The sequence below is a fragment of the Manis pentadactyla genome, chromosome 8 (genome assembly GCF_030020395.1).
Source record: "Manis pentadactyla isolate mManPen7 chromosome 8, mManPen7.hap1, whole genome shotgun sequence".
In the NCBI taxonomy this organism is placed as follows: Eukaryota; Metazoa; Chordata; class Mammalia; order Pholidota; family Manidae; genus Manis; species Manis pentadactyla.
This window is the reverse complement of record NC_080026.1, coordinates 131,821,276-131,845,205: the sequence shown is the minus strand read 5'-3', so window position 1 is coordinate 131,845,205 and position 23,930 is coordinate 131,821,276. Positions and strand designations below refer to the sequence as shown.

At 48.8% G+C, this 23,930-nt stretch overlaps 1 protein-coding gene across 2 annotated transcripts in view; it reads right to left on the bottom strand.

Annotated features, from left to right (window-relative positions):
- Positions 1-933: 933 nt before the first annotated feature.
- The window catches only part of BTBD16 (BTB domain containing 16), a 45,493-nt gene continuing 22,496 nt past the window's right edge, over positions 934-23,930 (bottom strand). Inside the window, exons 10-16 of one of the 2 annotated variants that reach the window (XM_036898983.2) lie at positions 8,663-8,754; positions 7,805-7,887; positions 6,145-6,222; positions 4,877-4,975; positions 3,490-3,678; positions 2,317-2,428; positions 934-1,155 (exon numbers count right to left, since the gene is read on the bottom strand). In XM_036898983.2, the coding sequence (XP_036754878.1) occupies positions 2,360-2,428; positions 3,490-3,678; positions 4,877-4,975; positions 6,145-6,222; positions 7,805-7,887; positions 8,663-8,754 (610 nt within the window). In that variant the 3' untranslated portion in view covers positions 934-1,155; positions 2,317-2,359. Of the gene's footprint in view, positions 1,156-2,016; positions 2,429-3,489; positions 3,679-4,876; positions 4,976-6,144; positions 6,223-7,804; positions 7,888-8,662; positions 8,755-23,930 lie in introns of those variants that run through there. The other variant, XM_036898982.2, reaches the window with a different exon arrangement.

Genomic DNA, 23,930 nt, shown 5'->3' with positions numbered 1-23,930 from the left:
CAACCCAAATGCCTAGTGCATTCCAGATGCCCAGTACACCTCAGATGCCCAGCACATCTCAGATGCCCAGTGTACCCCAGACAGCTAGTACACCCCAGATGCCCAGCATGAACATGCCCAGCACACCCCACATGCCCAGTGTACCCCACATGCCCCATGTACCCCAGACACCAAGCACACCCAAGATGCCCAGCATATTTCTGCAGAGCATACAGTGGGTGTTCAATAAATACTTGGATTAACCCTAAAATAATTGACCTCTTCTCAGTGGGCCATGGAGGGTAAAGGAAACACGCAGGCCCTGTGGCCAGGCCTAAGGCAGCACCCCCTGGCCCAGCTCTGCCCCTCAGAGGAAACTTGGACACGTAAACACCTTAGTCTCTGGGGAACAGCTTCCACTTTTACCAGATGTGGAAAGTGTACCTACCTTACACCTACCCCAGGAGGGCTGGAGGAAGTCAGTGAGAGGGTGGGTGTCAAGTGCTGAAGGGGTCAGAGGTGCCTGGTAAGCACCTTCCAACCAGAAATGTCATTCCAGCTCACTGGGACTGTCTCCCCTGCTGAACAATGAGGAGGTAGAATGACATCAAAGAGTCCCTCTCCCCAGCATCTCAAATCCTTCTGCCTCTTGTGCCTTGTACAGGTTGCTGGTTCTGAAGGCTGGGGAGGCAGCCCAATTCTTCAGATCCTACCCATCCCTTCCAGGGTTGCTTCCTCCTCCATCCCTGGCTGTGGGGTCCCTCACAGTTTACTGTTCCCCTTAGGGAGACATTTTGGCATTGGCCCTACTCCAGCCAGCTGCAGGAGACAAGTTTGCATGTTCCAAACGGCTAAGCTGGGGCAGTTGTTCACTGAGAAAGAAGACATTCATGTTTCAGCAGCACCTCCAAACAGCTTTGTCTCTCTTGGACATGTGCAGACTTGGTTTTCAAAAGTTTTGCATTCTTATCTTCCCTCTCAGCCCACAGGACTGAGGTAGAACACCATGGGCTGTGCTTTCTCTCGCCAGCAATGTGGAGCCCCCATGCGTGCACGGGGGTGAGACCATGAAGGAGCTGTGACATGCAGTGGTGCCTGAGTGTTCCCAGCCCTGAGCGGGAGGTGCAGGGATGGTTTCTGCTCTTTCCGCAGAGGAAGAAGCAATGTCCACAGAGGCTAAGTGACAAGTGACTTTTCTGACTTAACACGAGTAGCTTAGGGGCGAGGCAAATACATCATCACCTTCTACCCCACAGTGTGCTCCTCTGTGCTCTCCTCCTGTATAATGCTTGAGAAAAAGATAAATCATGTTCTAAGGACGAGTGTGCTGCATAATCCCATTTTGAATGGGGAGAAAACTTGAAGTGCACCTAAAAATAATTCCGGAAGTTTGCCTGCCAAACTTCTGAGAGATGGGAGGGAGTCCCAGTGGATTTTATTTTCTTCTTTCTATATTCTCATTTTTCTTCAACAAGCCTGGATTGTTACATAGAAGAAACATTTTGTGTTTTGAAAAGTGAAACTCTCATGCTTATTTGAAAATAAACAACAGCTCCCTATGGAAATATGGAGGAATCTCTTAAAGATGTTATTGAACAAAAGAATTCAGGCCCCAAAGAGTGCACACTGTGTGAATCTGTTTATTAAATATGCAGACGAAATGGCCTAACTACTTGTTGACAATGGTCGTCGGGGTAGTGTTTACCGGTGGAGGGGTAGTGACGGGGCAGCACTCGGTGCTCACAGGTGGAGCACACTGTCACTGCTGGTGCTCCCATCACAGTGCTCCCGGGGGTGCAACACGTTAGGGCTGGGCCAGGGGTGCTTTGGAACCAGTGATGGCAAGTGGACTCCTCTCTGGTACTTGCCATCCTCAAAAGTACAAATGCAGGTGCTATGGTCTGAATGTGTCTCCTCAGAATTCATGTTGAAACCTAACCCCCAAAGGTGATGGCACTAGGGGTGGAGCCTCTGGGCGGTGGTGAGGGGCGTGCAGCCCTCACGAATGGGATTAGAGTCCTTATAAAAGAGGCCCCAGAGAGCCCCCTCGTGCCCCCCACCATGTGAGGACACAGCGAGAAGACACCTGTCTACACACCAGGAAGAGGGCTCTCACCAGGCATCTGAATCCACCACCATCTTGTTCTTGGACTCCAGCCTCCAGAACCGTAATAAATTTCTGTTCTTTATAAACCACCCCAGTCTGAGGTATTTTGTTATAGCATCCCAAATGTACTAAGACAGGGGGCAAAAGTTCTAATGAGACCATTCGAACCAAGAAAGTCAGCTGAATACTTGAGTAGTCCCCTTCATATCATTTTATTTTCTTTAATGCACACTGGTGACAGAAAAAAAAATCCTGTAGATTCTTCTGGAACTGTCAAGATACTGGGAAGATGAATGAGAAACTTGCATAGACTGGGATACCCACAGTTTGGACTTTTAACACCTAAAAGGCGAAACAAAGCAAAGCACATGGAACTTTCAGGATAAACACAGTTGTCCTCTGGAAGGGGGACGAGGAAGGCCTGACAGTGTGTAAAGCAGTCATTCCCAGCTCTGCCTGCGTGTCCAAATCACAGAGGGAAGGTCTTTAAAATAAACCTTTAAAAATTGAAGTACAACTTAAATACAATTAAGTGCAAAAATGTTAAGGGTACAGCTTGATCAGTTTCACAAATAAGCTCTCCTATGTGACTGCCACCTGATCACAATAAAGAACATTTCCAACACCTCAGAAATCCCCCTCGTTTTCCCTGCCAGTCAGCATCCTGCCTCCCCCACTCCCACCTCCCCCAAGGAAACTGATGCTCTGATTCCCACCGTCACAGCGATCAGCTTGGGAAGCTTTAGAAAATACTGATGCCTGGGCCCCACTGCAGAATATCCTGCCTCACGATCTGGGTAGAGCTCAGGCCTGGGGACTTTGCAAAGGGCCAACTGACTCTCTGTGCAGTCAAGGCTGAGAACCTTTCACTGGTTTAAGGCCAGGTCCCATTACCTGTGGGGCAGCAAGGGACACCCCGGACATCCTTGATGTCACAGACCAGAGGCCCTCCTAGGACCACAGACAGGCTCTTGGCAATTTTTGGACTTTGGCTGTTAGGAGCCAGGCTGGGTGCTGAGCACACCTAGATGTGGGTATGGCCCTCTGAGGCAGATGGGCCAGGCCATGAATTTTGGTGGACCTGGAGGGTGATGTTCAGGCAACGGTGGAGGTGGTGGTGACAAATACATCTCCTCTCCTCCCAGAAACGTACCTTTGACATTGATAACATGGATCTGGTGTGACCCAAATCAGGCAGCCTGGTTTGGTTTATAGTTTTCAGGATCCCCAGCTTTTCATTCTGGGAGGGTTCTCTTCAGCATCATTGGGGGGGTTGGGCTAATCCTTAGGAGAAACCTTCCCCCAGAGATCATAAAGCCAGTGATCAGTGATCCCCAGAAGGGGTGGATGAGAGAAAGAGCAAAAAGGAAATAAAAGAGAAAAGACGAGGCAAAGGCACTGACACGGCTCTTGCGGGATGGCTTGACAAACCCGAACTTCTGTGTGATGTGGCTCGTCCCGAACTCCTGCCACCTGCTGTCCACCAGGGCCTGGGCTCTGATCTCATATGTCACCAAACGTTCTGCTCTCAGGCTAACGGGCCCTTGCTCGCAGGCCGAGGAGGGACACTCCAAGTCCGTGTGCTTTACTCTCTGCAAGAAGAATGACCTGCCTTAGGGAGAACTGAAACTGGGGTGACCCAGAGTTAGAGAATCCGGGTTCCTGGCACATGGACACACACCCCCCCCCCCCCACCGTGTAATGTGTGCAGAGAGCAAGAGGGCATTTCCCCGTGGCCCCATTTCCTGAGCACTGCTGCCGTGTCAGTTGGCATTTGCGCCCTCACCATATGCAAAACACTGGCCAATGGACTGGGGTTTGGCCCACCCAGAAAAACACGCCAGTAAGTCGAGCTGTATTGAACTGGAAGGGCTTCACTATTGCTTTGCCAGAGTTTAAAAACCAACATAGTATTCATATGAGCATTTGATCTGGTGCTGTCACATAATTCATCTCTTCCATCCAGCAAAACCCATTATGTGGGCAAAAGCCTGAGTCACTGAAAACTAAGTACGAAGAGACGTGGTCAAGGCAGAGACGTGATTTGCTCAAGAGCCCACAGTGAGGTGGTGGCAAAGCTGGGGCTAAAACTCAGGCTCTTCACTCGTGCATTTACCCATGTGTCCATTCATGGCACAGGCACACTTCCCCCACATTCCAGGTGTTGTGGTTGGCACTGACAATGAAAAGATTAGTAAGTTATGATTTCCCAAAGACCTCCAACAACCAGAGAGGTAGGTCCTACTACCTTCTCCATCGAAAACGTCCGGAAACTGCACCCGGGGAGGTTCACAGGCTTGCCAAGGTCATCCGGCTCACCAGACTCGGCATTCTCCCCGCCCTGACTTCTCCAGCGTCCTGCCCACTGCCCTGCTTTGCCACTCTACGCAAGACCATTCCCTCTCCCTGCGGCCCCCTCCCATTACCCCCATGGAAGAATGACCTTCTGCAAAGCTGCACCCACTATGTTGCCACTGAAGATGAATGGAGCCCCAGATGCGGATTCAGAGTCCAGAATTTCACCCAAGCTTTGCCAACAAGGTCATATGAACATGAAAATACTCACTTTTGAGATTCTCGTCTGTTAAATGAGCTAACAACCTCCTAAGGTTGTTGCAAAAATCAAATGATATCACACCCATCAGAGTGTGACTAGCACCAGGTTTACAACATATTCCATATTAATTATCAACTAATGATTAACCAATTATTGTTAATTTAGTATAAATTGACTCAGAATCTCAAAGACTATTTCAGAGACGTGCCTTTCCTGTGTTCTGTCCTTCTTACCTGCATGTAAAAACTGTAAGAGGTAGTATCATGTTTGATTCCCTTTATTTCAAAGAAGAATCCGTATATGGCAATCATTTCTGAATAAGTTGTATACTCCTAAATTGGGAAAGATAAACAACAAAGTAACAGGGAAAAAAACCTTGAGTATTCAAAGGCAAGAGGGCATAGCAACACAAATTCTAGCTACAACAGAAGTGGCTCATTTGACAAGCATAGAAAAACTCCTGCCACCTGCTGTCCACACCTAGATGCTGGTATGGCCTTCTGAGGCAGATGGGCCAGGCCATAAATTTTGGTGGACCTGGGGGGTAATGTTCAGGCAACAGTGACTTTACAGATCCTACTGGTTAGCTATTATTCACTCCATGTGTCCTTTAGTGGGGAGAAGAATGAGTTAGGTATGTTCTCAGACGGCCTGGTCTGCAGACCTTTGAAACAATGCATTTTGCCCTAATCCGATGGGCCTCAGAGACGCCCCATACTCCTGGTATTGCAGGTGTCCTGGCCCCTGTGGTCTGCACTCTGTGCACTGAGGCAGGTCTCTGTAAGCAAGGGGTGGACCCAGCCCATCCAGGCCAGACCCAGAGGGTAGAGTCTGATGATAGATTCAGGGCCCCAACTCCCTGAAACATCAATTCTTTTGAGATCACTACTAGGGTGGCTCTAAAGAAGCTGGAGAGCCACGATTTCTTGGAGCAGCGTGCCTGTCACAGGGAACTCAAGTCAGCACAGCTGCCAACCCTGGATGCCCCCTGGTGACTGAGGCCCGGATGCTTTGCCATCCAACCCTCCAAGCCTCTGCTGCTTTGATTCTGGGGCCCATCAAAACAGCTGTCCAGACTAGGTTCACCCTCCTAACCATAAACATGGGCTTTGAGTGGAATATTTCATTGAGCAGTTGGCAGCTCCCGATGTTTGTGTGGAAGAGCATGACCAGCTCATCCCAGTTTGCCCAGGCTTCTCCTGGTTTTAGAACAGAAAGTCCTGCATCCCAGGGAAACAACCTCATCCCTGGAAAACAGGGACAGTTGGTTACCCTCAAGGGGAAATTGTGAACATGCATATTAGTTAATGAATGGCTTGTCCCAGGCTCCTGTCTTGTGATTTTATTTGCTTGGGGGTGGTGAGCATGCAGAAGCGGCACTATGATTTCGTTTTCTGCCCTGGCCTTGCGTGACCAGAGGTAAGAAGTGACAGTACAAATGTCCTTAAGCAAGCATGGAAGGGGATGGTTCCTCCCCTTCCTTGGGCTGAGGGGTCAGTACCTTGTTAAAGAGCAGCCCAAATCTCACAGACTGGGTGGTAAGATCTTTCACATGGGCCATGTCACCCCCATTCTCCAGCTGAAAGGGAAAAGCACACAGCTTACTGGCAGCCTGATTCCCCAGAGGAACACCCCTCATCATCTTCATGTCATTCATTGATCCCTACAACCCCCCACTGTACTCAAAATAGAGTTCAGCTCTGGATCCTACATTCAGCCCTCAATCTAGTCGGCAGTATTTACTGAAAACCTACTTTGTGCCATGTACTACGCTTAATGCTTTCAGAGGATGCAAAGATGAGAATAAGGAAAATGCCCCAGTTTTACTGGAGAAACAAAATTTGTACATAAGTAGCCCCATCATGAGGCAGAGGATGATCATGGTCACAAAGTCAAGAGCAAGTATGATGCCGCATGGCAGCTCCATGGCATTGGCAGCAGGGGGCAAAAGGAAGGAGGTGAGCAAGGGAAGGACACCAAGAAGGCGGTGGGGGCTTCCCGAGGCTGTCAGCCCCAGGCACGTCTCCCTTCCCCACTCGGCTCTGTTATGGCACAGCTGTGGCTTAGGTCCCAGAAAAGCATGGATCCATGGAGTCGTTAACTGCAGTGCGGGGGGCACAGAGCACTGTGGTTTCCCCATTACAATAGGTATTTGTTGAGCTGAACTGAATTTCAACTAGTGACTCATGAATCTTCATAACTCAAACACTGCCCTATTTCATCTCTAAAAATGCGAAATTAGAAACCTGTAAGAAGTACAACAGTTTGCATAGACAATTCACAAAGGGGGGAAATGTCACATGGAAAAATATTCATATTTACTACTAATAAAGGAAATACATATTAAACAATGAGATGCTGTTGTTAGCTTCTCTATTAACAAAAGTGATCTGAAATGAAAATACCCAACATTGTTGAGCGTGCCAGTGAGACACACTCATTTATTACTTGGGGGAAGAGTAATTTGGTCCCAAATTTGTTACTATATATCAAGAACAAAAGTGCACATTTCTTTTTGATCCAGTTGAGAATCTCTTAAAAGGAAATAATTCTAAGTATAGTAAAATAAATGATTATGGGCAAATACTTGTTCATCTTACAGTCATTTATAATAGTTAACCATTATTAGCGGCACAGTTTTCCCTGATAACGGGAAGGCAAAGCAGCATTGTTTATAGCACATCCTGTTGGAGGAAGAGCTTGCTGCCATTTCTATGGCGACAGGAAACACGTTCACTAAAGTGTATCCCACAGGAAAGACAATCCAATCAACGAGGTGGTGGCAGTGTTGTCTTTGGTGGTGAGTCTGAGGGTATATTTTTCCTTCTTTCAATTTTTCTGCATTTTGAAGTTTTTTGATGATGAGCACTTGATACATTTGTGTCTGTCAGGACTCAGTTTGGGGGGCTGTTTGGCTAATGCTCCCTGACCCCATCTGACCCTCTAGGTTGATAATGCGATGCTCCAGGCGCCTGGGTTCCAAGCTGGCCTCCTCCCTTCATCCCTCCAGGCTTAGCTCTCCCACTTCCCCTGGTGGGGTAGCCAGATACATCCCAACCTCAAAGGCTGAGGCCTCAAAGGCAAAACACAGCTCCAGAAAAAGCCACATCATTAAAGCAACACATTTCAATAATTGTTTCCATGCTGAGCTGGCAACTCACTGCGTGGTAATGGTTGGCCATGACTCTGACCAGCCAGGACTCCGAGAAGAGGTTAATGTGCTTTAACTCCTCCAGATCCTTGCCTTGGAAGAAACACAAAGGGAACATTTTTACCAATTTATTCATAACAGAAGCAAAAAGTCTCTTTTACAGAGAGAAAAAGGAATGAACCAGGAGCTGAGGGTTGGAGGACCTTCCCAGGGCCCTGGGATTCCCAAGCTGTGCAGAACCCAGAGGGGACATCCTGCCCAAGAAGGGAGGTTTGAGATCTAATAATCAGTGTCTGGAATGTCTAAGAGCAACTTGGACAGAACTACCTAGGCTCCAGCAGCCATTCCTGGGTGTTAGAGCTCCTCATTACAGCGGGGTAACTGGAAATGGCTTTGAAAAAGTTCTCACATGTCCTTTCAGATGCAAAGATCTCACTGGGCGACCACCTGGACTGCCCAGAAGTTCCCTCCTCTTTCTAAGTCACAGCTCTCTTCCTCTGAGCCCAGAGCATGAGGTTGAGGGGGCTCAAGTCTGGAGACCAGACCCAACAACCTAGAGGGGATGCCACTCTAAGAAGCAGGGTGCACAGGTAGTGGCAATAATGCAGCCCCTGGCAGCTTGTACCCTTTCACCATCGATAAACCCCTTCCAACCATCATCGTTATTTCACAGAAGCTCTGATTACCCCCATTTTACAGACAAGGAAACTGAGACCAGGCAGTTATGTGACTTTCCTCAAGTCACGCAACTTACAAGTGACAACACCAGATCTCAGCTGATTCCTTTGGAAACATCGGGTAGGGCTTCCCAGGGGCCGTCAGGTCCCCAGCAGCGTTCTCTCGGCCGAACTTCCCGGCTGCAGCTTACCTTTGGTGATGCCGTGCAGGTGCAGGCACAGGAAGAGCGGCCTCAAGCTCTGGCCTGTGTCCCGATCCAGAAAGGAGCAGTTCTTGGGGAAGCTAAGCAGAGGCACAAAGAAGAATGAAAAGGCCTTCAGAAAGCTCCTTCCTGTAATCGGCTAGGGCTGGTGGAAGTCAAGTCAGAGAGACTAGTGGTTTCCCCAGTCGGGGTGCATGGCGCCTGGTTCTTCCTGGCTGGGGGAGGTGTAGGGAAGCAGAGGCCCCTGAGACAACCTTTGTGAGGACCAATGCCAGAGATTACGAGACAAACGGCTATACTTCCTTCACCGTCCACCATGGACCTGGGCACATAGTAGGTACCCAACACATACTTGTTAAATGGCTGATGGGAACTTTACAGAGGATTGTAAGACACACCTTCTGACTGAGTCTCACAAACTTCTTTTGGGGCATAGGCGGCTCCATTTTACAGATGACAAAACAAAGGTTCAGCCAGGATTGAACCCGGGACTTCCAATTCCTCCTGTACACATGCTGCTCTTTGAATAAGTGGCCAATTTAGGCACATCAGAAGCACTTTCTGGTAGAATGATAAAGAAGGAATAGCCGCAGGAGTGGTAACCAGTTTTAGCAGCTGGTTTCACACTAGGTTCTATGACAGCATCAATATTAAATTCCAGTTAATTTCCACACAGGAAGGTCAGGGTTGGGTTGACAAGATGCAGACACATAGACACATACCCACCACTCTTGTTTTGAAACAACTTGCTTCATAAAACGGTGACTTTTCACAACTGGAGACAGGGGATAGGGGAGCAGGGGTGGGGGTGGGGGGCTCGGGGTGGTGGTGGTAATTTTTCCAAGTCCCTTTGGAAACACAGTCATTCCCTAAAGGCAGAATCTGTATGAGACAAGCCCAGGGCACTTTTAGATTATTTTTCCATGAATCAAGAGTGATGTCCAAGTCACACCCTGTCGCAGCCAGACTGAACACATCACTGGCCCCGGGTCCTCCCTCTGCGGGAGGTGCCTGCCATCCTGCCTGGGGCCATTGGTTTCCATAGATCTGGGAATTCCTGGGACTCTCCAACACCTCTCCCTATCTGCGGTCCCAGGAGATAGTGTAGGGATGCTGAGGTGTTGTGGGAGGGGCGTGGGTACAAGACCAGTTGAGTTGATGCAATTCAGTGATTATTGATTAGAACCCACTGGTGCCTGTCTCTAGGGGTGCACAGATCAGGCATAAATAAAGGAAGGCTGATACTTTCACGAGTACAGGGCCGCTGAGCCTGCAACCAGCCCTACACTACCCTGGGTGGGTGGAGCCATGCCAGTGTCCTGATAGCATTGATATCTTAGCTGGACAGGTAACACTCACTTGCTTCCCCCCCTGCCTCTTAGCAATTATCTGAGGAACAATCTAGGGGCCATCATGGCCGATGCAGTTGTCAAGGAGGGAAGAAGGTGCAGAGCCAACTCGGTCCCAGCCCAGCTGAATCCCAGGCCACCTGAGTCCCAGTCTAGCTGAGTCCCAGCCAGGCCCTGAGAAGTGACACCTGCTGGCGCTGCAGGATGAGTACAGTTTCAGCCCACACGGGAGAGCACAATCTAGAGGATGGCATTTCCCCTCCAACTCAGAAGCCCCCAGGTGCCCACTGCCCAGCCCCGTGGTAAGTCTGCTGGGAGGGCAGGAGAGCGCCACGGCTCCTGATCCTCCCTGTGAGCAGCCGTCGGCCCGACAGGCCATCAGCCAGGACCTCTCTGGACAGACCTACCCTCCCAGGTGATTCAGAAGGAGCTTTGGTGAGACAGGCCAGTGGACTGTAAGACCCCTTCGGGTCACAGGGAGGGGGCACTGATGGTGGCTGACTTTCTTTGGTGAGCTTGGACCCTGCAGTCATGCAGACCAGGTTCCAGTCCTGGGCCAGCCAGCCTCAGGCATGTGGCTGAGCCACCCTGGGCTTCATCTCCTCTGTCAAGTGGGGGCAAAGCCGCATGGGCCTCCCTGGGTAGTTGGGAGGAGTAGTGGCGACAGTGTTTGGGAGGTGGCTGGCACAGGTGTTGGTACCCATGAGTACTCAACACATCATATTCCTGCCATTGTCCTCTCATCCCAGGGGAAGGCACATGGACTCAAGCTGGTCAAGAGCATGGAATTGTCCTTGGTGGCATTCATTACCACTGCCACCCTCTAAACCATCCAAGTCATGGGCCACCTCAAAGGAAGACAACGGTGACCTCAGCTGCTGATTTTCTAAAATTCTAAAGCATCCAAGGGGTGTGGTCCAGCTCCTGGAGCCAGTCCGTATAGCCCGGCCCCTGGCCCCTGGTGGGGCTGACGGCTGCAGAGCCAGGACGCCGTCCAGGCCTCCCGAGAACAGCCCAGTGCTTTTCCCCTCACCTGGCTCAACTGCCTGGGGGTGGTGGGATCTGCTGGTCTTTGGCCCAGTGATGAGTGCATTCACCTGACGCCATATAAAGTGAAGGAAGCTGGCTAAGTTGGGACCATTTTGCATGGCTGTGTTGGCAGAATCAAAGGCTGGCAGGACTGCCCCAGGTGCTGAGCTCCGCCTGTGCGAAGATCTCTTTGGATTTAGCACTGACTTCACTCAAACTTCAGGCCAAGGCATCTGCTTCCTAAAGTTCATTGAGAAACCCCTGGGGCATTATCCCTAGAGGGAGGGCAGTTCATGAGTCCCTGATACTGAAAGAGGCACCCAGGTTGGCTCTGGGCCCTGCTCTCGAGGCACAGGGAACAAATCCCCCCACAGACCTCCTGAAAGGCAGTGCCCGGGGCAAGTCTCCCTCTTACTGGAACAGATTGTAATTTTAGAGCTGCTCTTAGCCAGGGCCTTCTCATTTTCTCCATCCTGTCATCTGTTGGAATCAATCGCCCTTTCTGCTGAGTGTCAGACACAGCACTTCAAATTTCAGCCTTAAAATATGCCCCTTGGAATTCTGACACCTGCTCCAACCTGGATGAACCTCAAAGATGTTATGCCAAGGGAACTAAGCCCGACGCAAGAGGACAACTAGGCTATGCTTCCACGGATGTGAGAGCCCTAGGGTAGTCAAATCGATAGAGACAGAAAGTACAGTGGTGGTGGCCAGGGGCGGTGGAGGGGTGACGGGAGGGATGGCTTCATGGGGACAGAGTTTCAGTTTGGGAAGATGATAAAGTTGTGGAGACGGATGGTGGCGATTTGTGAATGTACTTACAGTGGGTGAAATGGTAAATTTCATGTTATGCATCTTTTGCCATAATAAAAAAGACTTAGGATCAAAAATTAGTTTCTCAGAAAAATATTTAAAATAACAGTTTAAATTTTAAGGTCAAGTCTGAAAAGAAAATACACACTTTGGGGCAATAACTCCTGACGAGAAGGGCACATGGCTTTTTTCAAAACCTAATTCAGTGTAGACCTGAATACCCTCTGAAACCCAAGACCCAGGAAACGGTCCCTTGGTAACACCCTTGTGGTGGCAAATAAAACCGTTCTGACTGCCGCCACCATCACCGTCACCTACCAAATGTCGCCACCATTCAGTACCTCCTAGCAAGGGCTGCGAGGGCTTTTTCTTTGAGTCACAATGAACCCACATCAGTCCTGATAATGTGGGTACTGCTCACGTCCATGCAGAAAGGTTAGGTTCTCACTCAGTTGTCTTACAACCAGTCAGTGGCAGAAATGGGACTCCAACCCAGGGCTGCCACCCTCTAACAAACACCTTATTTACTGAACACATTGTCTGTCCCTGCTTCCCCAACTGCAGACTCCCTGAGGATGGGGCTTTACGTCTGTGCTGTTAATTCTTGTGTTCTCAGCGCCTCTGACAGTGCCTGGCACACAGCCAGCTTGCAATATGCTGAGTATATTAATTGGCTGAATGAGCTGGTCCCTGCCGAGAACTCAGGTTCAGTCCTGCCATCCCACCCCTCCTCTAGCCCACAATTTACCTTCTAGGAACGCAAGCAGTCCCAGCCCCAGTGCACATGCACACACACACACACACGTGCATGCACAGATACATGCGCACACAGACCAGATTATTCTATGCCGATTTTCCTATGCTCAAGGAGTCCTGTCTGCTGCCGCCATGATATTTGTCATGCCAAGTCCTAGCAGACATTCAGTGAGACCCAGTTCCAGGTCACATTGACTATGAAGATGGTCCCAGCTTTTGTCCAAAGGTGAACTGGGTCTAGACATCCTGTCTAATGATAGTCTTGCCTGCCCTTTGCAAGGGCTTCCTACATCCAGACACTTCCTTTACACTCCTTGTGTTCCTTCCATGTGTCTACTTTTATTGTAGAAGAAGACATTTTGGGGATCCTCAGTTTGGGTGGAAAGCAAAAGAGCCACATGAGGGAAGGGAAAAGTAAGGAATAAGATTAGGATATTCCTTTCCACTTCTAGGAATTTACCCTAAGAAATCAGCAGCCCAGTTTGAAAAAGACAGATGCACCCCTATGTTTATCACAGCACTATTTACAATAGCCAAGAAATGGAATCAACCTAAGTGTCCATCAGTAGATGAATGGATAAAGAAGAGGTGGTACATATACACAATGGAATATTACTCAGCCATAAGAAGAAAACAAATCCTACCATTTGCAACAACATGGATGGAGCTAGAGGGTATTATGCTCAGTGAAATAAGCCAGGCAGAGAAAGACAAGTACCAAATGATGCCACTCATCTGTGGAACATAAGAACAAAGAAAAACTGAAGGAACAAAACAGCAGCAGAATCACAGAACCCAAGAATGGACTAACAAAGGGAAAGGGACTGGGCAGGAGGGGTGGGAAGGGAGGGATAAGAGGGGGGAAAAAGAAAGGGGGCCTTACAATTAGCATGTATAATGTGGGGGGGGCACGGGGAGGGCTGTGCAACACAGAGAAGACAAGTAGTGATTCTACAGCATCTTATTATGCTGATGGACAGTGTCTGTAATGGGGTTTGTGGGGGGGACTTGGTGAAGGGGGGAGTCTAATAACCATAATGTTCTTCATGTAATTGTAGATTAATGATAATAAAATGAATTAAATAGATAGATAGATAGATAAATAAAAGATGAGGATATTCCTAAGGACTAGGAATCAATAATATTTAGGGACCTTGAAAAGAAGGGAGACTCAGCTCCCAGAGAGCCAAGCTAAAGGGGAACAGGGGCAGTGCTGGGCAGAGCCAGAAGAGACAGGAGCAAGGTAAGAAACACAAAAACCAGGTGATGACAAGCCCTGTTGTCACCGATATATCAACCTCCCTGCACAAGGCTCGGCTCTTTGAAAGAGAACAATTTAATGGCCCTCATGTCTGTGACTCATGGGATATTTCAAAATGAATGTTCTGGTAAAGAGATCAGAGTTGTCATGCCAGGGGTGCCCAGTTTCATGATGACTTGGTGGCCACATCTGCAAATGCCACTCGTTAGTCCCAAGGCACACACATGGCCTCTGTCCGCCCTGGCGCACAGCATCACAGAGCATTTCCCTCAAGACATTGGCGGGCTCAGGTGTCAGGGTTGCAGGATGTGGCCGGGTTGCTCCCCTTCAGGGCTCCCTCGAAAGGGGAAGGTAGTGTTGGCTTTGCCAAGCACATTCTGTTTTCTCTGCAGAGAAGCTCAGAGGAGGAATCCAACTGGTGTGAGGAGAAATGCAGGAAGGCTTCCCGGAGGAGTCCTTGGTCAGTGTCGTAGAGGCTGGGACGGTTTGGGACAGGGCACAGGAAGGAGGAGACTCAGGTGCAGAGGCCCAGGAAATCTACAAGTTGGGATCATGTGGAAATTGACTTCACTGGCTGCTTTCAGTGCCCTCCTTCCAGTGGGGTTGCATGCGCACTGCTCTAATCTACCCTTGCGGTGTCTGAGAGGGCCCAGTAAGTGATTCATAAATCAGTTAAGGACCAGAACTACAGGTCTGTTAATGACTTGCTCTTCACCCTGAGATCTCAAAGTAAAAGTCCCTGTCAGAAGATGTGGGAGACCCCGCTCAACCCCAGCTTCACTACCAATTTGCAAAAGCAACCTGAGCAAGCCCCTGACCTTCCCTGGCCATCCATTCTGGAGGGAGTTTACAGACCCTGGAGCGGGGAGACAGCAGACATTAAGAAGGACATACTATAGGAGTCTACTTATAGGAACCTCAAAAGCAGCCAAGACATCTTGAAAGTCAAGGGAGCCAGGATATAGTTGACCTTTCCATGGGAGACGTAGGCGACTGGGATGAGGCGCTTGGGGGTCAAGTCAGGTTCTGTTTCTTGGTCTAGATGCTGCTTATACAGGTATGTGGGCTTTATGGAAGTTCAACCAGCTGTTCACTTAAGTTTTGTGCATTTTTCTGTATACATTTTATACTTTGATTAAAAATGTACTTTAAAAAAAGTGAAAAAGTTCTGTCTCCTTCTGGCTCTTCTCCAACTGATGAGTATTTACAGCTTTCCTGGACTTCTCCAACTGCTACGTGGACTGAAATGATGACTTTTCCTCCATGGACAAAGGCAACAGCTTTGCTTACGTTTTTTGTTTTTCCTATGAGGAAATGTTAAATTTAATTCTGGACAGCCTGTTTGTTTTTCTAAATTAACCATTGCCAGGAAAACAGACTGTGGGTGCTGAAGAGAGAGAGAGAGAGAGAGAGAGAGAGAGAGTGAGTGTGTGTGTGTGTGTGTTGTGTGTTCCCTTCCTATACTGACATACTTAGAGAGCAATGAAAATAAGCTTGAAGATGTTCCTAAACATCTGGCTAGGTAGAGAAATTGCTCCTTCGACTTTCCGTCAGTGTTCCTGGCATAGAGTTTGTGTTCAATAACTATTTTTTGAATGAATGAAAGATTGAAAAAAAATCAATGAATAAAAGAAAAAGGGAGAGCAGGAGAAATGTGGACAGAAGTCTTTGCAGGTACAGCCGGTGCTGGAGAGGCCGACTGTTCCAACCCCTTTACTTCTAGCTCGCCTTCCAGACACTGCTCAGACAGTGCAGAAAGGGGGCATCTCATCTCTTTTACTCCATCACTGCCTTCGCCCTGCTTTCTGGATGTTGGTCTGGCCATGGCCACACCCCCAGTGACAGCTCAGCCTCACGCCTAGCGGGTCACAGGGCCTCGTATTTAACATTTGGGCAGCTTGTCCCATAGCTGCCCCATTATGAAAGCACAGTCCCATTTTGGAGCTCCCCAAATGTCCACTCTGACCGTTGCCCCCTAGCTGCAGGAGATACCTTATAAACCACTCTGTCATTTAAATTAGTCCATCATTCAATAGTGATTACATACTCAGCACACATACTGCAACAGGTGTGTGCCAAACAGTCAGCTTTCTCAGTTCTTCATTCCCAAGCCTGTGTACTTTGTTCCAGGGCGTCTGTTCCTCTGCCCCATCTTTTAATGCTCCCAGGATGTTCCTATCAGTGGCCATGGAAATTTGATTAGCTTGTCACCTCTGGCCTCATTGACTGTGCAGCTCAGGCCCCCTGTTGATCCGGTTCTGGCCCAGGTGGACGGTGACTTCCTGCACGCTCCCCCTCCAGCCCTGGGAGCAGCGGTGCCTTCTCAGTGCCCCAGCCTGCAGGCCACCAGCCCTGCTGGGCCAGCAGCTCCAAGGCCCTGCACAGCTGCTGGCCCGCCCTGGGGACCCTCGGGATGGATGACGAGCACACGGATGAGTACCATGGCTGCCTGCTCCCATGTCCCGGGTAGACAACACTGGGCTTCCTCCCGGGCCTAGAGAAAGCCTTAAAAGCCTCCTTAGCCTAGTATGACAGGCACTGTCCAAAATCAAAGTGGGAACTTGACCACAGTCCCTACTACTTCACTCGCTGCAGACGCAGTGTTCTCTGAGGTTTGCACCAGCACATGCAGACACACTTCTCCGAAGGGAACCAAGCTACATAGAAATGTTTGATGGAATCTCATCATTCAATAGTGATTACATGCCCAGCATGTGCCACGTAATTGAGGGGTGAGATAAGGGCTCATAAACCCTTCCTTTAAGCTGCTCAGGGTGTACCTGGGAGGCAGGATGTGCACACGCCAAGGGGTTCAGAGGCACTGGCAGGGGGCCTCTTAAGGGAGGCCCCATCGTGGGTGGACTGAGGAGGCAGCACAGGCTGGGTGGGGTGAGCAGGAGCCCCCAGGGCTGGCCCCCAGGCCAAGGAGTCTGGGGACACAGGGGACATGCAATTAGGAGGTGGCGGCCGTTGTTTGACCAAGGAAACCTAAGAGGTGCCACTGTCCTGGGGTAGAAGAGAGAGCTGGGGTGGGAGAGGAACCACCCACAATCCTGAAATGGGCTGCATGGTCCTTAAAGTTAGGAGTGGATCTGGGGGACTGCCTGGGTTACTGTCCAAGGTCCAGACCATCTCTTCTTTCTTCCTGGAGTGGAGGACGGGCACAAAGCTTGCTTGGGGAAAACGGGGAGGGAGGGACGCGGCAGGCCCACAGGCTATCAGGAGCCATTGCTGCACTGCAGTCAGAGAACACGGGGCCCTGGTAGAGGATATTGTCCTGGCTGCTTAGGTTGTAACCATGAGACCATTTGGAAACATGCAGATGGTCTCCAACATGGAGTGCTGGGCAGGATCGGGAGCTTGGAGAAATGCGTGTGAGGCGTGAGGCGTGGGGTCAAATGGAACCACTGCAGATTCCGGAGGAATGGAAAAGCTAACGGTGGTGAATTTACCCATGTGGAGGAGGTGGCTTTGAGACCCAGCTCAGTAAGGCCGAGGAAACCTCACGCTAAGGGCAGGGGGACCGCACGACTCAGCCCCCTCATTCCTACTTGTTTCTCTCACATTAAAAACACAGTTCCAGTGAATCACCCACATTCTAGCTAATTTCCTATCTCCTGGTTCTAAGACGCTTCCAGTATGAGAGTTAACCTGGCGCCAAACAGCAATTTTTCCTGGTGTGCGTGACTCATAGGAAAAAGTGTCTCCTGGGCTATTAACAGATTGGGGGGCAGGGTTTAAAACATCTGGGTTCAGAGCAAATTATATAGAAACCAAGCAAAGTACATATCATTCTGGCACTGAATACTACTTTCCCAAAATAACAAGACAGGAAAAATGGGCTCTTTCGTTAGCAGGGGGCACAGATGTTCCAGAAAAGGATCAAATGCTTCAGAACAATGCAAATGAAACTCAGCTTATCCAGGTCAATGTTCTGACGAATATGTGCAAGATGTGTTTATCTGCTAAGCTCACATGCACAGAAGAAGTGGAGCCTCTTGACTTCCTTGCACACACCTTATCTTGCTTGGAAGCTCCATTCCCCCCTGACGTGGGGACAGAAGCATAAACCTGACAATGAAGGCAGGGCCACCAGTCTCTTCCTGTTCAGGGCAGACCCTCTAAGGACCCCAGGGACTGTCTTTGGCTGCAAGGTCACTACACTCCGCAGCCAGTGCGGATAACGTGAGTGTATTTATGAAGTTTTACTAGAAGCTAAGAGATACCAAGTGGAGCCCAGAAGCTACCACTTTCACCCCTAGCCCCAGCCTGCTTTCCTGCCCCCAGCTGCTGCCTATAAGGGGGGCGCACTCTTGATTGAACAGACAGAAAACACTCTCAGGCAGAGGGGAATGCAGGGGAGGGGGCAGGAGATGCACGGTAAGTCCTGGGCTAGTAACACAACCGTGGACCTAGAGGCAGCCTCAGGATCTCCTGAACATGGAGCCCGGGGGGTACTACTGAAGCGGCCAGAAGGGGCAAGGGAAAGGACCCCTCTCTGCCCTTCCAGGACGGGCAGCAGCGCGTCTGGGATTCATCAAGTAAGGCTCCATCCCTCATCACCCGTGTGATTGCTGACAAGGTATTTCATCTCTACGTCAGCTTCCTCATCTGTAAAATGGATTAATAAAGGCAGCCTGAGTATTACACAGATTAAAGGAGATTATAAATAGGAAGCGCTCTTCAGAATTGCTGCATTTTGTAAGAATAAATGGTGTCCATTATTATTCTGTAATTGCTATTTCTCACTTAAATGTTGAGCTATATAAGCTTTTAGAATGTGTAAGGTTAGAGGATATTGGAAACTTGATTAATTCTAATAAACCTTTGTACATTCAAATGCTCTTTCATTTGTCCAGAAAAATTCACTTTTTTTTTTCTTTTTTGCTGCCTAGAGGAATATAAATGACTATGACCTGGTCTGATTAAGGTACATTTTAAATACAAAGATTTTAAGGTCAGTGTAGGATGGTAATTTTCCTGAATAAAAGGAGGATCTTTTGCATTATGTCTTTTACTGGACACAGAACAAGTCCTCAGAAGCACATGATTAACTCATATTATAACACCTACATATTTATGCACTTTTTCAAGTAATCTAATGGTTTGAAAGTATCCCAAACCTTAGGCCCCATAAAGAAAACTGCATTCTATGCACTCTGAGCAATGTTAGGAAGAGTAATATCACGGATGCTTTACCTCCATTATATTAGGAACAAAAAAAACCCAGTGTACGTACATTTCCTCAATCGACACTAAGTTCTGTTACCTGTTAAAAAATGCCAAGACTGTTTCGTACACTGGAACTGTCTGAATTTTCTGGTTCAGTTGCAAGTAGACCCACAAAAGTAGTGTTTTCAGAAGGTGAAACTCACTAAAAGTAAACAACCTGGTCAAAACAAAATATTGAGAAGAAATTTTAGGAAGAGCAAAAAGCCATGGCATTGTGAAGAAAATGAAAAAATGAAAAACTGAGAGTGAGCTTAGGAATTAGGAATGAAGACCACACCGCCCCCGAGTCCCTAGGCGGCCCCTGATGGAGATGTCAAATGACTTGCTCCGGGTCACTCAGCTGGTAATTGGCACAGCTGGAACCCGACCTCAGCAGCCTGATGTGGGGGCCTGGGCCCTCCCCCACGGCGCTGCCAACACCACGAGCATTCAACGAGCTCTCGCTACAAGACACGTGCTCCCCAGATGTTTGGATGTGTTTTTTAATTCCTCAAAACAACCCTGCAAAGTTAGGATATATTCCTGACTGTTATAGATGCAGAAATTCAGACTGGCCCTATGTTTATTTTAAATTTTACTGTTTTGTTCATCATGGTTTCTCACATTAATTTTGATTTAAAAATAATGCGCTAAAAAACACTTGATCCCGATGACTGAGTGTTTTGATGCCCTCTTATATTCTGCACCCGAGACAAGTGCCTCGGTGGTCACATTCCAGTCCCAGACCTGATTGAAGGCTGAGTAATTTAACAAGGTCACATGATGGTGGGATCAGCCCTGACCCTGGATCCGTCAGGCCCCCCACTGGCTGTGGGACCTCCCGCAGGTCACTCAGCGGCCCTGCAGCCGCAGAACCTCATCTGTAAGATGACGACGGCAGCTGCGCGAGGATAGTGGTGAAGGCCACACGAGGAGACACACTGTGTGCTTCCTGTTGCTTCTGTGACAAAGTGCCATAAGCCAAGTGGCTTAAAACTACACAGATTTATTATCTTATAGTTCTGGAAGTCAAAAGAACAAAATGGATCTCACTGGGCTAGGATCAAGTGTAGGCAGGGCCGTGTTCCTTCCTGAGGTTCTCCAGGAGAATCGTTTCCTTGCCTTTTCCAGCCTCCTGAGGCCACTTACGAATCTTGGCTTGTGGCCCCTTCTTCCCTCTTTAAGCCAGCAGCAAAGCGTGTTCCAGCCTCTCTCTGGTTCGGACTCTTGGCCTCCCTCATGCACACGGAGGATCCTTGTGATAACACTGGACCTGCCTGGATAACCCAGGATAACCTTCCATCTCAAGTTTATCCATGCACAGCCTTCATTCCATGCAACCTTTGCCATGCAACCTAACATAGTCACAGGCTGTAGGGGTTGGAATGTTGACACATTTGGGGGAGGTGACCACACACATACAGATCGCTTAGCACACTGCCTGGCACATGGGAACCTGCTCGGCAAACAGCACCTCTGCCTCCTAAGTGGCAGGGCTGGGACCTGGCTCCTGAACACACACTGCCTGCAGCAACATGAGCCTCTCTTATCAAGAAACAAGTGATGACATCAGTTCCGCAAAGTAGGGCTGTTGCCAAAGAGCATCTCTAACAGCCTCTGACGACTTGATTACCTGAGAAGTCATCTCATCATTTCTTAAACCCACTGATATTTTCTGTCTCTGCCCATGGAGATGGCACTCTGCCTTCAAAATATATTATAGCCTCCTTACCCACCAAAGAACACATCGAAACATCTGGGGAACACCTGTCGTGTAGTGAGAGCTCATTAAATGCTGGTAAGTGGTCGCAGTGGGTGGAACCGAAGCCAAGTGGTGACTCGAAAGGGTGAGGGAAATGTCACCCACCCACCTCTCACACTATTTCTAGACACAGTAGAACTGTCTCTTTCCTCTTATTTATTTTTAGACTACCTGCAGATGCATGGGCTCTGACTCTGGCCAGACAGGACCAAATTTGTCACTGTCTGGGCAATAATGGTGAGGCAAGAGGGGACACTTAGTATGATGTCCCGACAAAGAACTCTGCCAGCACCTTAACCACTCTGGCCTGGGAAGCTACATGACTTCTGGTGCAGCATCAATGCCTGAGGTCCCCAGGTCCAGAAGTTTCCTTGAGACTTTAACCAAAGAAGGGCTAGCACCAACTCAGGGGGAGTAGCAGGGAGCCCCATGGATCAGGATCCTGGCTTTACTTTTATTATGAAGGGTAACCACTGAAATAAAGTCTTCTGTATTTATGTCATGTACCAGCACCCAAAAGTATTAGTTCCTGCCAGAAATAACCATGCCGAGGACATTCAAACCTGTTTTCATTTATCTAAGAGCTCTGATGGCCTTAATCAAGATGGAAGGAACTCAGAGAGATCCCAAACTTCCCTTCAGCATAGGTGAGCACCTGGGCTGTTTTGTTTACTGGTGCTTACTAGTAGCCACTGGGATGATGTAACTGGTGTTTGCTCTTTAAGTGAAAAACAAAAAGCTCTTAATAAGACATTGTTTGTCCTCTGTTTCTTTGAGAAAAGTGTATATAAATAATAAAGGTCCTCTTTTGAATACAGACCATAGAGAAAGCTGTGCTCAAGTGAATAAAAAAATATGAACAAGGATGCCCACCCATTGCACTGTTGATTGTCACAGCAAAGAAAAATGAAAAGAACAAAATAAAAGGCCATTAGTAAGGGATTGAAATAAATTGCTGTTCACTCAACAGAACCCTGTACAATTTAAAATGCTAATTAGATGCACAAGTATCACTATGCACAGAACACATTGCATGATGGTAGTGAATAAAGTCGAGGAATATCACAATCACTGTGAGATCATTTATTTGAAGTTTAAGCCTTTGCAAAACAATATTACATGTCACTTATGGACACACATACACATAGTAAAAGTATTATCACATGGACTGAGGTCATGCCAGTGGTTTGCTTGTCTCTAGGGCAGGAGGAAAGGAGCAGGGCCGGGGAGGGGACATAGGTGACTTCTGCTTTCTTGGTAATGTTTTATTTCTTATGACAACATGTGTTCATTTTGGAGGGTGGGTCCAATTGTGTTTTGTAGTATCTTCCTACTTACTATAATTTTTTAATTATAAAAAGTACAACCATCAGTATCCTCACTGATCTTGGCCATCAAGAAGGAGAAGGCAGGCCTGTGCAGAGCACACTGGTGGGCTGGTAGTGACCATGGGCTTTCAGGCAACTCAGCCCTATGTTCCAATCCCAATTCTCATCTTGCATCAGGGGACCTGGACCAATCCTTCCACTTTCCTGTAATCTGCCTTCCCCCGGTGAAAATGCAGCTCACAGGTCCCGCCCGGCTGGGTTGCTATAGGAAATAGACCCCATAACCCACAGTGTTCTGTACACAAGTGCTCAGTAATTGGTAGGTATAGTTATTAGCCAGAGAAACTTTAGCTTTAGGAACTACGTTTGCAAGGGATGCCCAGAGGCATTCCAGGCATTGGGGGGACAGGATGCCATGGAAGATGGGGTGGCTTTTCTAGGGAATTCCTGAACATTCAAGACTCCCTGTTCACAGACAGGAAGCCAGGGAGAAGTGGGCACATTCCCCTGGCCGCAGGAGTTGCAGGACACCCTTTTGCGCAGACAGGAGCTCGTAACCTTCCAAGTTCTCTTTCCTATGTGTACAAGGAGCTTGGCTTGCAGAAAACCAGAACTCAGAATTAAGTTTCATTCTATTAGAGTTAGTAGAGTAGGTAACCTAGTGCTGACCTCTAAAAACAAAATTAATTGAAAAACGAAAGGCCCTGGCAAAGAAACGAAGACCTGAAGCCCAGGAGGTCAGGAAATCTGTGTATATTTTACCCCAGCAGGTTTACAAGGTGGAAAGCAAAACCCAAAGGAAGATGAGGTCAGAGGGACTTGAGAGGAAAGGTTAGTGACCCCAAGGTCTAGCATCTGCTGGTGTTGTCCCAACGAGTCTCAGCAACCCAGACACCACAACCACAGTCTGGCAGCTGGGCCACAGCCTACGCTGAGTGGGGCCGAGGGACGGTCCATGCCTGACCTTGGGTCTGGTGTTCCCAAGCAGCTGCTCTTCCCAGGACAACCTGGTCCTTGCTGAGTTCTGATTGCTGGGAAACCCAACCTCATAATGAGGAGCTCGTGAGCCCATCCCTGCCTTTTATTGTCCCTCTTATCTTAGGGACAGTAATTGTACCTAAGTTATGGGGTGCACAGTGTGGTGGGGCCTGATAGGGCCAGTGCACATAGCAGGGCACACATCCAGAAGGCTCAGTCAAAGCTGGCTCACCAAAGCTCTGTTCTCCATCAGGAGAGGTCTGAGGCACCGAATCCACCAGCCAGCGTGGGCGCCACGATGAGGAACCCGAGCCTGGGCAAATTTCTAGCCATCTCCCCAAGGCCCCTCTTCCTGCATCTCTGTTCCCCACCTGCCTCCAGCTTTAAAGCAGGTGGCCACTGGACACTAACCAGATGAGAAGAATTTGCCTGGAATAACGTGGGTGGCATGAGCACGAGGTCTGGGAGCTGTCGGTGGTCCCTCCAGGGCACATGGGCTGCCGGCCTGCCGAGGCCTTCCCTTCTTGCGTCAGGAGAGCCCTGGGCCGTCTGAACAGAGTGCTCTTGGGAGGCACTGGAGGAGCAGGACCCAGTTTCTGCATCAGTCATGTCTCCCCAAACTTGTAAGGCTAGACTCGTAAAGTTCTTCCCCTCTTTTCCTGCCCGGTGTGCATTTTGTAAGGCCTTCGCATCACCAGAGTTCTGGTTGTGGTCAGACATTTTTTCCCGTTTCTTGAATAAATGCTCCAAGGGTGGGATGACTCGGTCT